Source organism: Filicampus tigris, chromosome 5 (genome assembly GCF_054856515.1).
Source record: "Filicampus tigris isolate MCC_2025a chromosome 5, RoL_Ftig_1.0, whole genome shotgun sequence".
NCBI lineage: Eukaryota > Metazoa > Chordata > Actinopteri > Syngnathiformes > Syngnathidae > Filicampus > Filicampus tigris.
This window is the reverse complement of record NC_141221.1, coordinates 18,677,943-18,694,241: the sequence shown is the minus strand read 5'-3', so window position 1 is coordinate 18,694,241 and position 16,299 is coordinate 18,677,943. Positions and strand designations below refer to the sequence as shown.

The 16,299-nt window shown below is 42.7% G+C and overlaps 1 protein-coding gene across 3 annotated transcripts in view; it reads left to right on the top strand.

Moving 5' to 3' along the window:
• Nucleotides 1-15,382, top strand: part of dtx1 (deltex 1, E3 ubiquitin ligase) — a 36,503-nt gene extending 21,121 nt beyond the window's left edge. The window contains exons 3-11 of one of the 3 annotated variants that reach the window (XM_086031048.1): nucleotides 458-990; nucleotides 1,075-1,172; nucleotides 6,096-6,157; nucleotides 6,281-6,442; nucleotides 7,936-7,997; nucleotides 8,105-8,263; nucleotides 9,065-9,226; nucleotides 10,640-10,729; nucleotides 10,951-15,382. In XM_086031048.1, the coding sequence (XP_085887174.1) occupies nucleotides 458-990; nucleotides 1,075-1,172; nucleotides 6,096-6,157; nucleotides 6,281-6,442; nucleotides 7,936-7,997; nucleotides 8,105-8,263; nucleotides 9,065-9,226; nucleotides 10,640-10,729; nucleotides 10,951-11,175 (1,553 nt within the window). In that variant the 3' untranslated portion in view covers nucleotides 11,176-15,382. Of the gene's footprint in view, nucleotides 1-457; nucleotides 1,173-6,095; nucleotides 6,158-6,280; nucleotides 6,443-7,935; nucleotides 7,998-8,104; nucleotides 8,264-9,064; nucleotides 9,227-10,639; nucleotides 10,730-10,950 lie in introns of all 3 variants that reach the window. The other 2 variants (XM_086031047.1, XM_086031046.1) reach the window with 2 other exon arrangements.
• Nucleotides 15,383-16,299: the final 917 nt, after the last annotated feature.

The following is a 16,299-nucleotide window of genomic DNA, read 5'->3' as shown; positions in this document are numbered from 1 at the left end:
CTGTTTGCGTATGCCATTATAATGCCATTTATCCATGCATTTATGATTTATCACGGCTTCTGGCGTCCTGGCTCCTCTTTAGTGCCGCCGCCCTCCTCTCCCGCGTGCAACAGTCAATAGCGCCCGTGCGTAAGCTCGGGCTAATAAGTGGACCGAACTGAACATGCCATACCGAAACGTATGAATACACCCACGTGTACCGTTACACCCCTAGTATTGTTCATGCACATTTTTTTGCTGTTGTTGTTGGAAGTATACTGTGTATTCAGCAATAATTCAGTAAATAATGCATGATAAAATTTAGGCAGATGCAGGAGGCGGGCATTCATGTAGGTTTATACTTATCCACACTCAAATTGTTTTGGCCTTGACAGAGATTTGCACTCCGTTAAGTGTCCTCGTAGTTCAAATTGGGACTATCATAATGTTCCTCTTCGATCCCGTCTTGTCTTTTCAGGCACCATGAGACCAGTGCAGAGGAACTTCTACGAACCGTCCTCTGCCCCGGGCAAAGGCGTGGTGTGGGAGTGGGAGAACGACAACGGCTCATGGACGCCGTATGACATGGAGATCTGCGTGACCATCCAGAATGCCTACGAGAAGCAGCACCCGTGGCTGGATCTGACCTCCCTCGGCTTCTGTTACCTCATCAACTTCAACAGCATGTCACAAACCAACAAGCAGAGCCAGCGCAAACGGCGCCTTCGGAGACGTATGGATCTTGCTTACCCACTCATCATGGGTTCCATCCCCAAGTCGCAGTCTTGGCCTGTGGGAGCCAGCTCCGGCCAGCCCTGCTCCTGCCAGCAGTGTATCCTGGTCAACAGTACGAGAGCCGCATCGAATGCAATCCTTGCCTCTCAGCGACGGAAGCTCCATGGAGGGGCCTCAGGCAATACGGGTGCCACTGGAACCCTGACGGCGGTGCGGCAGAGCAATACCTTTGCTGGAACCTCTCTTTGGTCTCCAACCTCATCCGCCACCAATAATGTCAGTATAGGAGGCGGGCAAGCCAAAGGTGAACAGGTGCAGGTGCCATTGTCCCCAGCCAACTTTCCCGTGATGTCATCCCAGGGTCACAACACACTTGCAATCAATGGACAGAACAACTTGAACCGACCAGGCACTCAGCGCATCTCTATGGCCAGTCCAAGAGGAACCATTCCACCAGGGTAATGAGCCGAGTCTTTTATTTTCTAACTGTAACTTGTCATTGGGTTTCTCAATATTGTTAAGGTTAATATGCTGATGAGTGTTTCTGCAGAAATGCTCTCAAGTCCAACTGGAAAAGCCTCCCATGTGTGTATCTGACATGGTTGCTGCTCAATAATTAGCTTATGTTGGCCCCCCAGGAATGAACTACTGCATCTTTTTCTCTTGCTTCTTCTTATGACTCGCGCGTTATCACACGGTGCCGTTGTAACTTGTGGAAGAATGTGATTTCATCATCTTCCTGGTTTCATTAGCTGTGTGTGTGTGGGTGTGTCTGTGTGTGGGTGTGGGGGTGTGTGTGGGTGTGGGGGTGTGTGTGTGGCGGGGGGGGGGGGGTATGGGTGTGGGGGTGTGTGATGAGTGGTTTGAGCAAGAGAGTCAGGTTGTGGCCTAGCTGTGGGGACCTTTTAGCCATGGAAGTCAGGCTCCACAGGGGAAAAAAATGAATAATAGATCATGGAGAATTAGGGCTTGCGCAAAGTGGTTTGACTTCAATGGAAAATAACTTTTGAGGAATTTTTGTTTTTCTAGTATTATCACTGATTCTGCAGTCCCAACCCATTTTTTACTTTTCTTTTTTTTTTAACTAAAATGAAAACCCGCTCTTGGTCTAATTTCATTCTACTTTGTCCTATCCCCTCATTGGGAGAGAGAGACATTTGTCACAGAGAAGCACATAACTTTTAGCTGACTTTTTGTGTGTCACTGAAAGGCCACAGTATTTACTCAATAGCAAATACATTTTCTTTTCTCATCTGTACATGAATGTGTACAAAGGTGAAAGATTTTAAAAATTCAATGAAATCACTGGTGTGTGGGGGCTTTCTCACCAGGCACTTTTTTGGAGACTGAGAAGGAAATCTGCCGAAGAGGCTGGGGTGAGACAAAGTACAAAAATTCTCAGGCGAGTGGCTCAACATACAGGATGCACGTGGTTTACATACCCTCAGCAGCTCGCTCACTCACTCACGTGTGCACAAACAAAAGCCTCTCGCACATGCTCACTTGTGGGAGGCAAACGGACACCAGGAATCTCAACAGAATGTGAGACATCAGATTTTTGCACACAGCAGAATATAGAAACCGATACTTGGCACCATGTGGTTTGTTTTTGTTGCTGCTCTTTCACAGTTGCATCAGATTATGTTGTTTTCAGCACATCCTTCCTTTTTTAATGAAAACTTGCTTATAAGGGCTCCTGCATAAAAAATAAACAAAACAAATTCAAAGACAAATATTAGCCGTTTCACCATCTGCTCGCTCGTGTCAACAAATGAATTAGAGTAATGGACGTACAAAGACAAGTAGCTCACCATCTGTCTTTACTTGCTGCTCCAAACAACCTATGCGGATTGTAAAACATGAATTCGACGAGAAGTAGAAAGATTTCCTGGTTGCTTGTAAGGAGTAGGAGTATGGGTTTAAAAAAAAAAAAATCTCATTTTTTTCAGATGACTAATGGTAATTTGACGATATTCTACAAAAAAAATACTGTAAATGTGCACATAAGAATTATGAATAGAAAGCGTTTGCGAACAGCAACTCGTTTTTTATTTTAAATTGCTTCATACATTTGCAAAACATTGTCTAACAATATACTACAGCAATATTTAAAAATGAAGAACTTCAAATTATGTCTAGGCTGTATATCGTCGCCGTCATGTGAAAAGCACTTATCTCCATTTTTTTTCTTTTTCTTATTTTTACATGAATGGTGTTTCCGCGTTACAGACATTGCATTCATATGAAAAATAAAAAAGTTTCTAAAATTGGAGATAAGTGTTTTTCACATCACAGCGACGATATGGTCTTTTCATTGATTTTGGTGAGTATTTGTCACTGAAATGTCTCCAAGCATTCCATAATGACAGATTTTAGTAAGTAGTGGCCTTCCACTGACAACTACAAAAGCCAGCAAAATAACAAAATATTTTATTTGGTATATTTGTACCATGTGTCACTTTGGAATACAGATATGTCATTTGTGGACGGTCCTTAACACAGACTGTAAGGAGAGATACAGCGTCTAAGCGCTGTTACTGCATGTACATATGTAGGGACAACAAATTCAGCCGCCATCTTTTGACAAGAAGACCCAAACTGTCCTACAGGTGATATAGCCGCAAACGTAGTTATGATGCTGACTACAAGTGTAGAGCCTCAATGTTAAATGACATCCTGTCAAGTTTTACTTGTTCGCATAATATTACGGTGATGGTGGCGTTTGTGATGTGTTGCCAACATTTATTTGCTTTGTCAATGGTTCCGTTTGTGTTTGCGCAACTCAGCAAGGGGTTTCTCAATGTGTTGCCTAGCTGTACTTAGCTTTTCTTTAACGTGTTTGTGGAGTCGCAAAGTTTTTCTGGTAATCCGTATAGTTTGTGGTGGAACGGAGTCGATGACGATATATATTGCCCACCCCTAGTTGCTTCACATTACTCTTGATGTAGTGGTCTGTTTGAATTATTTGGGAGACCTCACTCCACCATCTTCAAGGATGGATGGAGTTTCCCTCTAGTGGATAAATTTTCCTAGTCTTTACAGACAGAAGTGTAGCTGCCCTCTGGCCCTGAGCTGACAAGGAAGTAATTAATGAACCTTTATGGACATTATGGAAGTGCAGGCCTCAGTTTATCAGCTAATTGGACAGGGTCAGAAATTAGAGCATATACTGCGTTGCCAGAGAGACTTTCCTTTCATCTACTGCACTGTATACTTTTATGAGCGGTGTCAGAAGTTCCAGGATTGGTCCCCAAAAAATATTTCTAAACCAAACTCCAAAAGTTTTTTTTCCCCCCCCCTCCACCTTCAATGTGGGCTAGATAATCAACCAGCATGTCTACAAAGATATCCTGCGCCACTTGCTTCGCTTCACCTTGACAACATGCCTACTCACAATGCCACAAGAGTAACATCGCTATGCTTGAGCAACCTGTCTTCTCACCCGACCTGGCTGCATGTGATATATTTCTTTCCAAGGGGGTAATCAAGGGCACCCGTTTTGAAGACGCGCACACCATCATAACGGCCACGACGTTGGACCCCCGAGGATCCTAGAAAAAAATCATTTCAAGACTGTATGACACGATGGTAGAGAAATGGAAACTGTGTTAGACTCACAAGGATTAGTTTGAAGGGAAATCAAGATCAATATCATTTTATTTTAGTTTTTATGTTTCTTGCACTTAAGATACTAATATAAGGCTACAAAATGCATCCAGTTGGGAATGAGGGGTTGAACACTGGTCAAGAGAGTGATTTGATTTGGCAGAGTGCAAGAGATGTCAAGGTGGTTGGGTTCATCCTCTTTGACTGAATGGGCTCAAAGAGGTGCGCTCAACCAGATAGAGGAAAGGGCTGTTCTTATTTACTAGAACGACCTGTCCACCACCTTGGCGTTATGGAATGCCTTTTGTGCAGATTATATTATGTAATGGTGAATTAAAAGTTGAAAATGATTCCTGCCCCATTTGATTGAAGCAAATTCAATCAATTGGGTTCCTTCAGCATCTGTAGACTTATTCGGGGACATGTGTTAAACCTCGGCGTGCTCAAGGCTCCGCCAGGATCGACAAACTGACTTCCTGCAGAGGTGCGCATCTAAACTAAAAAGACTGCCAGTGCGCAGTTTTAGAAAATGATGAGCTGCGGTACACTGCTTGCAAGAGGCACTGTGTCCTGACTTTGTATGAATAAACAGCATAGATAAGTGTTTGCTTGCTTGTTGCAGTCACACTCGCAGTTTTTTTTTTTAAAGTCACTAAGCATGCGGCTGTTTTATCACATTGCATATTTATGATGTAATACCCTCTGGAGCTCATTGTGTGATCTTTGCTTCAAGTGGATTGCAATGAAGATGAAAAGCATCCCTAATTAAAGTTGCAAGCTCTCTGCACTGTATGGCAGTACAAAGGTTGGATGTGTCTTGCACTGGGAACAGTAAGACCCTTTTACCCTATTGATAAATTGTGTTTGAATGCTTTTCTCTACAACCTAAATTGTATACCAACTCCTAGTGGAGTTTTGATCCGAGTTTGGCCAAGACTTTGCGTCAGATTCTTTCAGCAAGAATATTTGACTTGTTTTCTAAATGTAAGAAGATGTGATTTTCATTCTATTATTTTAAAGTCCTGGTAATCTAGCACTGTAGATGGGTTAAATGTCTTTTAGTCGTGATCAAACTTTGTGAGGAGAAAAAAGTACTTTCACAGCAGGAGTAAGCTGGACTTTGCTATGCTAAAGTGTGTGAACGGGCAGCCCGTTTTTTTTTTCTGCTGGCACCGAAAGAGACGCACTTGCATCAAAGAAGTCAGTTGATACCGATTTGTGAAACGCTTCCGAGCTGCAAGGCCAAAGACCTCAGGCAACGCCTGGTCAAAGAGCCGAATGATTTAAAGCTTTATTAGCTGACGTTGAGTGGGTGAAGTGAGCAGCACCGCGTTTACACATGAATGCTGCATGTGACTTATGGGATGTCATTTATGGAGCTCTTGTCCATTAATAAAGATACAATAGGATCGCCTGCAGTCACATAATTGAGTTATGGTTGTTTGCTGTGTTAGGGTTAACATGCTGATGAGTGTTTCTGCAAGAGTATCTACTCTTTATTGAGACCTCATATGAATATGATTGTACACATCAAACTTGATCGTTGTTTCTTTCAGTGGTTTTACTAACCTTGAGTTGAGCATTTCTAACAATCTTTATGGTTAGCATTATCATGTGTTGGAGTATTTTTGTTTCAATGCTGTGCAGAATAGGCTTAAATATGTCAAATCAAAACTGTGTCAGCATGGATTAGACCCGTCCATGTGTCAGACATTGTATCACAACATAATGAATACAGGACCTTCTCATTTATTTTGATTTTCTTTCTCTTATAGGGTTCCTGCCCTCCCAGTCAAAAACTTGACTGGGTCTGGTCCAGTGCATCCAGCGCTAGCAGGTTGGATCAGATCAAATGTTTCCTTTGTGGTGAACGTATCATGATACCACTCACGATCCCGATTTTTTTTTTTTTTTTTTCTGTGTGTATTTGTGTTTGTGTGTTGTGTTACATACGCATCAGGTATGACCGGTATCCTGATGTGCGCTGTAGGTCTCCCTGTTTGCCTGACCCGAGCGCCCAAGCCCATTCTGCACCCACCGCACATCACTAAGAGCGATATGAAGCCTGTGCCGGGAGTCAACGGGATGCGACGCAAAACCAAGAAAAAGCACCTGAGGAAAGGTAAGATGGATGCAAGCATGGTAGAAGGACGAAATAGGTGTCAAATCAAATGTCCCGTTTATTACGAAAACTACCTGTGCACTTCCTGCAGTTTGTGCACAACGGAGCATTAACACCTGTGAGGCCCTAATTTTTTATAAACCAGACTTTGACTCCCCTCCCATTAATGTTCCTAAGAATGTTGCAGTGACCCTTTAGTCTCCCTCAAGGCTATTGAAATCGATTTTTGACATGACATGCAGGTTGGCAGCGGTGTAGGCCAGTGGTTTGCATGTGTGCTTCACAGTCCTAAGGTTTTGGGTTTGAATCTTGGCTCTTCTCCGGATACTCTGTCTTACTCACGCTTTCCAAAAACAGGCTTGGTTGGGTACTGTAAGAATTTAAATTGCGCATAGGGGGGGAGTGTGAGAGATAATTTGCCTATATGTGCTCTGAGATTGTGAGCAACTAGTCCAGGAAAATGGATGGATGGACTTGCTAGGAAAAGCAAGGCAGCAGCCAGCTAACTTTTGGACTCATCAGCTGGGCTGTGAGCAGTTTACAGGCCACAGCCGGAATGAAAACGGGTCGATGGAAGCCATGGAAACCTTAGACCTCCCAAGGGAGTCTTTGTCCTAATTGATCAGTGAGGCTTCCAACCCTAGCCTACTCTGCAGTTGTCCTCTTAGTCAGCCCTTTACAGCTCTTAATTGTGCTGCACCACTTGTACTCTTTCACCTTTAATACATCTACCTGGTGAGGTTTTGTTTTTAACCCGTGCCTCTAAGAGAATTGAGCCAAAAGTCTCAGACTGTATATTATCAAGCATGTGCAGGGGGTTTATTCATGCACCAAGGAACAAAACATCACATCTGTATGTGTGTTTTATGTATTTATTTTACAAAGGCCGCGTACAGTGGTTGATCCAATTTAATCGGATACAAGTTGAGACGCCTTAATTGTCACCATAACTGTACCTGTGTTAAAACAAAACATCAGACAATGGGTGTTGTGCAATGCATTGAAAGGAGGCAACATAGTGGTACAGTGTTCATCGCTTTCCGCCTAGCTGAATCAAACAAAGGCATTCAGTGGGGGGGGGGGGAAATGTCCTGTAAAGGCATCAGTGTTCTGCTGCGTGGGTGTGCTCTTAGCCATGCTACACTGGTTGCACACATAAGAGAACTATATATGCAGTAGTTGAATTGTAACTTCTTCAACATGTACTGTGGAACCTCTAAATGTGACCCCGACCCCCGAGGTCATACAATAGGGAGTGAGTGTAACCTAATATTTTAAGGTACAAATATAGTTTACGTTACATCACATGAGACCTCCACATATCTTGCAAGACATCACCAAATTTCACGAGACTTCAGCTTAGAGAACATTTAGATGATCTGTTTTACTTGTTTGTTTTTTTTTTCTTCTGTATTTATTTTGTCACCACAGATGTTTACCAGTGATTGCAACTTACACAGAATATTTTACTGTATATTATTTCTGTTTTGCAGGGAAAACCCCAGAGGACGTTGTCAGGAGATACACCGACAAAATTAAAGTGGCACCAGATGAGGTAAAACACACGCATACACTCACAGACACACGACACAGGTGTGAAGATAGGAAACAAATTCCACAGTTCTGGAGACTGGCGGCTGAAGTGTTATTTGGCTTGCGCAGGACTGTACCATCTGCATGGAGAGGCTGAGCATGGCATCGGGCTATGAAGGCGTCCTGCAGCACAAAGGCATCAAGCCAGAGTTGGTGGGCAAGCTTGGCAAGTGCGGCCATATGTACCATCTGCTGTGCCTGGTGGCCATGTACAACAATGGCAATAAGGTGGGTAAAAGCTTTTGAGCCAGCCGTTGTTATGATGTCACTCTCTAGCCTCGAATTACAAACTCGCTCCGTCTTTCGGCTTGACTGGGCTGCGCGGTACTGGCAGACGATCCAACTCCGCAATTGTTCTACACAGATTGGGATCTCAGAGAGCCTTATCAGATCACTCGTATCCATCTCGAAAGCCCAGGAGTGGGACTTGCAGGAAATCATTATGAATTCAGCTCATTTTGGTGCAGTTGCATGAAATATTAACAGTACCGCTTTTTGCTCATGCAGAAACAGAAAATGCAAGCGCATTCGTTTGTGCAATGAGCGCCACTAAATAAAATTAAAACACACAAATGTTTGGACTTGACACATGGATGTGTCATTTTTCTCCTATATTTGTTGTTGTGCAAAGATTAGGCAATAAATACTCAAATACAAAGATTTGAACAAAGCTACTAATGTGCTTTGTGCAGAACACAAATGAGTCACACAATACAAAGGGATTACATTGGGGGCACTTTTAAAGCATAAAAGCTCTCAAGATGTGTTTTTTTTTTCCCTTGAGTTGAAGGCCTGATGCTGGAGTAGTAAAATGATGGGCTAAATTTCATTTGCTACATGCTGCATGTCAACATCCACAGGTCCCTCTTTATACACAACAATAGAGTCTGATCAAAGGCTTCCTCTTGCTCCGTCATGAATGCTGTATAATCTGCAATGCCTGGCTAATACTTATAATACAGTATATTGAATGGTGGCTATAAAGAGCTCCTATTTTCACGCATAATTTCACTCATTTCTCCCAAGCAGGATGGCAGTCTTCAGTGCCCAACATGCAAGACCATCTATGGGGAGAAAACAGGCACTCAGCCTCCTGGGAAGATGGAATACCACGTCATCCCCCACTGCCTGCCCGGCTACCCAGACTCTAAGACCATTCGCATCGTCTACGACATTCCTGCCGGTGTCCAGGTCGGAATCATCTGACTTTACTGATACCTCTTGCTTTTTATGCTCTGGTCCACCTCCTTTCTTCCCTAAATCGCCAACCTTACTGCGGCTGTTTCATCCGCTTAAGTTTGATGATTCTTGTACCAAGGTGAGCCGTGTAAGTCACTTAGAACAAAAAATCGAAAGGATCGTCAAAGTTTGTCATAAATAGAATCGCCAATCTTTTGACAAATCTATTTACTCATTTTGTAGTTTTGTAGTTTTTGCAGCCTGTTTTCGGAACAATTAGGAGAATCGGAGGCTGCCTATTTGGTCCTAACTCTCCAGTGGTGCTATAAAATGTTGAAATGACCTTTTGAGAGCAGGCTCGGTCTGCCAAAGGCGACAGCACTGCTCAGCTGTCATGTTAGCACAGCAGCCACATGCAAGATGGACACCTCCAGTTCTCATAGTGAAGCCAGTGCACCTTCATCTTTTTCCTCTCCAACCTTCAGTCCACTTCCCCAGTTTTTGCATTGTGCTTACAAATTATTTGCTATTTACAGATGCATGTTGGGATCTTTGAGTTCAGTTTTGTTTTGTTTTGGGTTTTTTTAAACTGTTTGAGTGCCGATGACGTGAAATGCAGTCAATGGGAATGCTAAAGGGGAGCGCCGCCGACGTCAATTGGCATCAACCATGTTTCTTTATAGGAACAGTCGGAGAAAAGTCTGGGCCGACTGCATTTAACATTTAATCACATTAACTATGGACATCAGATTGCAGCATTGGGTCTGTTTTGAATGAGATCAATGTCTAAAACATTGCAGACCCTTGCAAATGTGACCGTTACAAGCAGCTTGTGATTGAACAAAGTGTTTGTTACGTTAAATCTACTACAAAGAGTGTCACAAAAGAGAGCAAAGATGGCAGAAATTGTTGAAATTTGGAAGTAGAAGCGATGATGTAATGTACACGCACACGCTACTAAATACTACTCCGCATCAGTAGATTTTGCCAGTCCGTCATTCGCCAGCGGCCGGGCCACTCGTCCGTCATCGTCAGTCGTTCATTTTTTCTTCCCGATCAAATGGCTCCCGATTCCAGCCGCGGGGCAATGTCAGTCCAGTCAATTTTTTGTTTCCTGTCTGCAGATTCGTCACAAACAATTGTTCCCTTCACTGTTTGATTCTTCAATAAACATACAAAACAAAACGTCAAGTTTACAACTCCTGACTTGCTGCAAGAAATTGCTGTTCCTCAATTGCAATTTCAATGTGCTGTATGTAGCTTGTGACAAATTTGCAGAAAGGAAACTGCTGAGATGAACTGTGCTTATGCATATGAGCACATTGTTGCAGAGAGCGGCAATGTTAAACATTGCTCTATTGCATCTATCGTTGTGAGCAAACAATTCCATTGCAAATGGGAAAAAAAACTACATGTATCTTTCAGACCAATGAGCACCCCAACCCTGGGAAGAAGTTCACCGCAAGGGGTTTCCCTCGACAGTGTTACCTGCCTGACAACGAGAAGGGCAGGAAGGTGAGCCAAGCCACAAAACGTATCCGTGTGTGGATTTCAAACATGCTGGAGAATTGTGTTTTGGTCAGAACAAGTCCTCCGTCCACCATAACAACACAGACTTGAAATCTGACATCGCGGATAGCCGATGTTTTACAGCCCAAATGTATCATTCCACATTTGTGTGGTAATTAAAAACAAAGATTATGAACCGCTGACACCACGCCCTCTGTACCCCGCAGGTTCTCAAGCTGCTGATCACAGCCTGGGACCGGCGCCTCATCTTCACCATCGGCACTTCCAGTACCACGGGCGAGTCTGACACGGTGGTGTGGAACGAGATCCACCACAAGACCGAATTTGGCTCCAACCTGACGGGCCACGGCTACCCTGACCCAAACTACTTGGACAACGTCCTGACGGAGCTGTCGGCCCAGGGAGTGGGCGAGGACAACCTGAAGGACTGAGAGGCCTCCCTCCCGAGCTGGCAGGCGCCAACACCCCCCATAATGTGTTGTCGTCTCCTAGGAAACGGTAATGCCGGACGAGCGCTCATCGTGCAGCGCGCTACTCTTTACTCCCCCCGATTGAGACCCCGAAGACGTGTGGTGGCAAGGCAAGAGCGACAGAAACAAAACGATTGTTGTGATCTTTTTGTTTTTATTTTGCTTATCTTTTGCAGTACGCCCGGAGCATGTATGCGTCCTCAGAGACTTGAGGCACATGCTCCGTGTCTGTGCTGCTGCCAGCAAATGTGTCACTGACCTCTTTTTCTTCGAGTCAAAGTGAAGCATCTGCACTTGTAGCGCGACAAGAAGGCGAGACGAGGCCGCATTGCGTGGCCCCATCAAGGCTGCGTAATGAATGTTGAGGCAATTGCTGCAAGAATAAGATGTGGTGCCAATGAAGCTTATCTCACTTGATAAGACGCAGTATAAAGAAATATATCCATACATATGATTTTTATGAAGGATTTGCTTCTCCTTTGTTTACTTAAGAAAATCAAATATTGTAAGACATGGTGAGACTTTTGTGTGATTTTAGAAGTGTGCCCCATCACTGAAGCAAGGGCTAAAGAAAGTGCGTTTTGTCGTATTTGAATAGATTCCAGTGATCGGAGAGCTATTAAGTATTTTCTACTAGGCATATGTTACGTTGTCAACTTTGTGAGTTGCCGATGAAAGGGGCAGTGAAATACCCTCGCAGACATTTGGATCCTTGCTACGAGATGTTGGAGCGCGCCAATGCTACATTCCAAGGTTGACCTCATTTGTTTTGTTGACACTCTGGTAACGCTGACCTCTGTGAACACGAAGCCCCATGCTAGTATGCTCTCAATTGGAGGAAAATGTGGCCTTGGGTCTATCCATCATGCTGCCACGCAAGAGGGGGGAGCGTGTGACTGCATGCACTGAGGTCCTAAAAGGTGTCGGCGTTTTCCCGAGGAGATCCGTCTTGTGATTCTCAACTCTCCCGTGAGGTTTTTTGCTCGAACACGTTGCGCCGGGCACTGCTTTCCTTCTGTGGGGAGCATTTAGACCGGTTCTTTTCTTGATTCATGTTCTTTTCATGAGCAGCAGACATCCTTCCAGGAAATGTGCAAATGATGCTTTTTTTCGCAGCAGCAGAGGCATCACAATTATTTCGGTTTTCTTCTCTGCAAGTTTTCCGCTTTCCCTCGAAGATGTTATGCCTAAGAGCTAAAGACTTTTTGAAGATCCTTGCTGGGGATCTTCTTGTTTTTTTTTTTTTCTCGAAGATGAAAGCGAGGTCAGTGCTGACTTTTCACAAAAGCATCTGATTAAATTTAATGAGGTGGGATGTTGATGTAAAGTTGTTGTGGGGCTCATTTCGGAGCAAATCACAGTCTTCCACAGCAATTTCAGGCAGCGGCTCCGCTTCTGTGTTTGTTTTTTACAGTCTTAAATGACATAAGCATTTTTTTTCAGAGCCATCTTACAGTGCTTTGGGAAAAAATGATTTGCAAAGTTGATAAACCCTACAATTCAAACTCAGTTTGATTGTATGGTTGGTTTATTTTTATACCTTAAAACATTCAGTTACCCATGAACATAGCTATACAAAAGCAGATGTCAACATAATACATAAAATCTGACAATTATGTCAGTTTGTCAGGGACTGTTTAATTATGTATGACATGTTAATGGACGTCTAATATAATAGGTAGTGTTAGTGTATGCTACTGTCCGTACCTTCATGTGGAACGTGTGTAGTTGACTTGAATAAATATAGTCAATATATCTATCATTAGTGGGGGGGGGCCTAAACAGCATGAGCGTTGTCATTCTCCCCTTAGGGTCATTTCTACTGATGAAGTCGACTTTTTAGTTCACCTTCAGTCAAATGCAAGCAAACAAATGGGTCCAAATTGGCTGCTGATATTTTCACTCTTCAATTAATGAACAGAAGACAGATAAGTGGAATTAGAATTTTTTTTTTAAAAGGCCCCTGAAAACCTATTTTTTTGTGATGTAATGTTGCTTTGTATTGTGTGATATATGCAAATGACCAATGTGTTAACTGCTGCTGGAGCGGCAGACCTGCAGCTGCTTCTGGTCCCTCCAAAATCAATATAGGCTGTTGGCAGCTTTTCAACCACAGCCAGCCAGGCGAAATGTGCATGATATGTGAGCGAGCAGAGTGTCAGTGACTATTGCGTTTACTAACGTGGCATTAGCGTGGCTGGAGGTCGCCTTGAAGGGCAGCAAGCCGACAGTGCGTTCTGATGGTTTTGAAGTTTTTTTCCTCTCTTACGCAAAAACAGCATTTTCTCTCGGGGGTGATGCACCATTGGGAAAACTTATCCGCCCCTTTGCTGCAGTTCAAACGTATAGTTTTACTAATAGTTATGTGACCATGGTAAGGATGTCCATCACTTTCATAGAGGTTTATTGCTTTTGCGCTCTTTACGTAGCAGATCTCAACTAATCATCAAACGTTCAGGGATTATTATTTCACGTCTAAGGGAGAACCCTACTCATTTTAAATTATACCCCTCCATTTCTACACCCGATAGCTTTTGAGTTGAACACATCTTTCAAAGGCATGAAGAAAAATTTTTTTTTTTTTTTTTTTTTTTTCCTTCTAGTTTCCTTGGATAGCCTTCTGTCACTCTCGGTGTTCTCCTCGGGCCTCATTCACACTGGATGACAGCTCTTGTCTTTATATGCAAAAATGTATCTGTCTAAATGTCTGTCTAAACAAACCTTTTCTAGCTAAAATGATCAGCTTCATATCAGATTTTTAGCCTACAAAGAAGTTGCATGTAAGCAATTGCTGCATGAAATATTTTTTCATTAGTTCACCTAAAGATGTTTTATGAAAGATACTTTTTCAGGGGCTTTAAAAATATTTGTTGGGTTTTTCCCCATCCAATTGGGTACCTGACTACAGTCAAGTTAAAGTGTTCAGTTAACCGAACATGCATGTTTTTGGAATATACGCTGTGAGGCAGATACAATGGTTCATTTTATTGCAGTTTCAACTTGTGCTGTTATTTCGGCTGTCTATTTTTCTGTCGCCCTCCACAAGGCAAAATAAATTGAGTGTTCATTGTTTGGACCTCCTTTCACTTTTGGAGGCCTTAGCAAGTCAGAACTATCAGGGAAATGTCCACATTGAGTGAAGTTTAATGAAGTAGAGAAGTCTAAATGTTAACTTCTTGAACATTTCGTCGGCCCTTTAGACTTTCAGGTGTGTACAGACTTCTGTGGAAAGGAAACATGCGACGTGATTTGGTATGCCAGATCGACAGCGAGATCTTGTTTATGCAATTTCCTATTTTTGAGATGTAGAACCTGATTTGTAGCAAGGACAGTGGTTTTGGGGTTAGTAGTTGTTTTGTTTGTGGGGTGCCTCACTCTTGTCTATAACAAAAGCTGGCATATACATATTGGAAAACATATATTTTTGATGTATTTTCTGATTAACGATTGTCTTTGCGATAACTATAACATGACCTTTTCCATTTGATTCCAAGTGGGGGAGTTACGACGTATCATTCTGCAAGATGTAGTATTTACTACTGTAATCAAGTCATAAATGTTCAATGCTTATTGTACATCTCTTTCAAATATCCCTTAAACATTTAGCGTGACTATACTGTCTGTTGGTATCTCTTTGTCTCTTTGAGTGTGCGTCTTGTAACACCAAATCATAGGCCCGCGTCGTCCTTTAAAGAGGCGGTCATGTTCGGCCTGAGATGCATGTGAGCTCCTTTAATGGCAATGCATATGAAGTCATCACAAGCTCCTCTTTAGGAAGGTCAACCAGATTGTTTAGCCATTTTAGCACTTCTCTGCATCTTGCCCCAGAACATTTTCATTTTACACAAGTGAAGGAGAGATGGTGGCGTTGGGCCGATTCTCCACTTTTCAGATATTTGCAACATGGTTCATGTTTAAATTGACATTTTCAATTCCTGATTTTGTGGTTCGACATGTCATCAATTGGGTAGTGTCAACATGTTTCTTGTTCGCAAAGATCACACCGAAATGAGCTTAAAGAGACAGAGACTATGATTTAACTATAAAGGGCTTTTTAATCAATAATTGGTCTTTATTGAATCGTGTTGATCTTGTTGCATGTATGTGTCTTTCTTGTGGACAAATATGGAAAAATAAATGTGCCCTCAGTGGGGGTGGTTTTGTTTCACCTTTGTTATCTTGGCCTTCATTTTAGCATTTATTTTATTGTGCGTCCTATTTATGTTTAGAATTATTTTCTGCAGCTCATGATGTCGATTTGAATGCGCTTTACTGGCCATTTGGAGCCTCCGGCAACTGAACTGTGTGGATGCTGAGGCCGGTGTGTGCTAAAGGGCGTGTTGGGACGGCAGTGTCAACCGTGACGACCCTGGCCCCTTCCCTCCAGCACTGACCCAGTAGCTCCCTGTCATTGGTCACATGTCCTGCCTAATCGGAGGAAGAGCCGGGAGACTGCTGCGTAGTGCAGGTAGGTCAGCTCTCATTAGCATTTAAATAAGGCACGGAGCAGCAGTGGATGCAAACATTAAAGGTAATTTAAAAAGACTATTGTTGTATCGTCATTCTTTTGTATTTAGGCCTTTTGTATGTTGAAGTTAACACTTAAGTTTTCTGCAAAGATCGATGCTGCTTCAACTCTCCCATCAAACTGTGTGCAAATGTCATTTAAACTGAAAAGGGGTATTCTGACTTGATGGACGTTTTGAGCCAAGTCATCAGTAATTGTGATGTATTCGGTTTCGGGAGATGAATCTTAAAGAATCAAGAAAGCGCCACAAAACAGGCCAAATGGTTGTCCCCATCACTTGATTGTGCACAGTCTGTTAACTTTAATGGAAATATTGTGATATACATACATAATCCCACTTAAGAAATAAGAAATATTGTTTTCTAATGAATGAGTGTTGTGATTTCACAGTCCACTTGAAGCACAATGAGGTTTCCAAATAAAAGGGTTTTTTGGTTTATGTTCACTGTGGTTTTCTAATTGGATTATTGTGATGTGATAACTGTGAAAGCAATAATAACTTGGACTGCAGAAATACCACAACATGGAAACTAAACATTGATTGTCCTTTTTGCAAC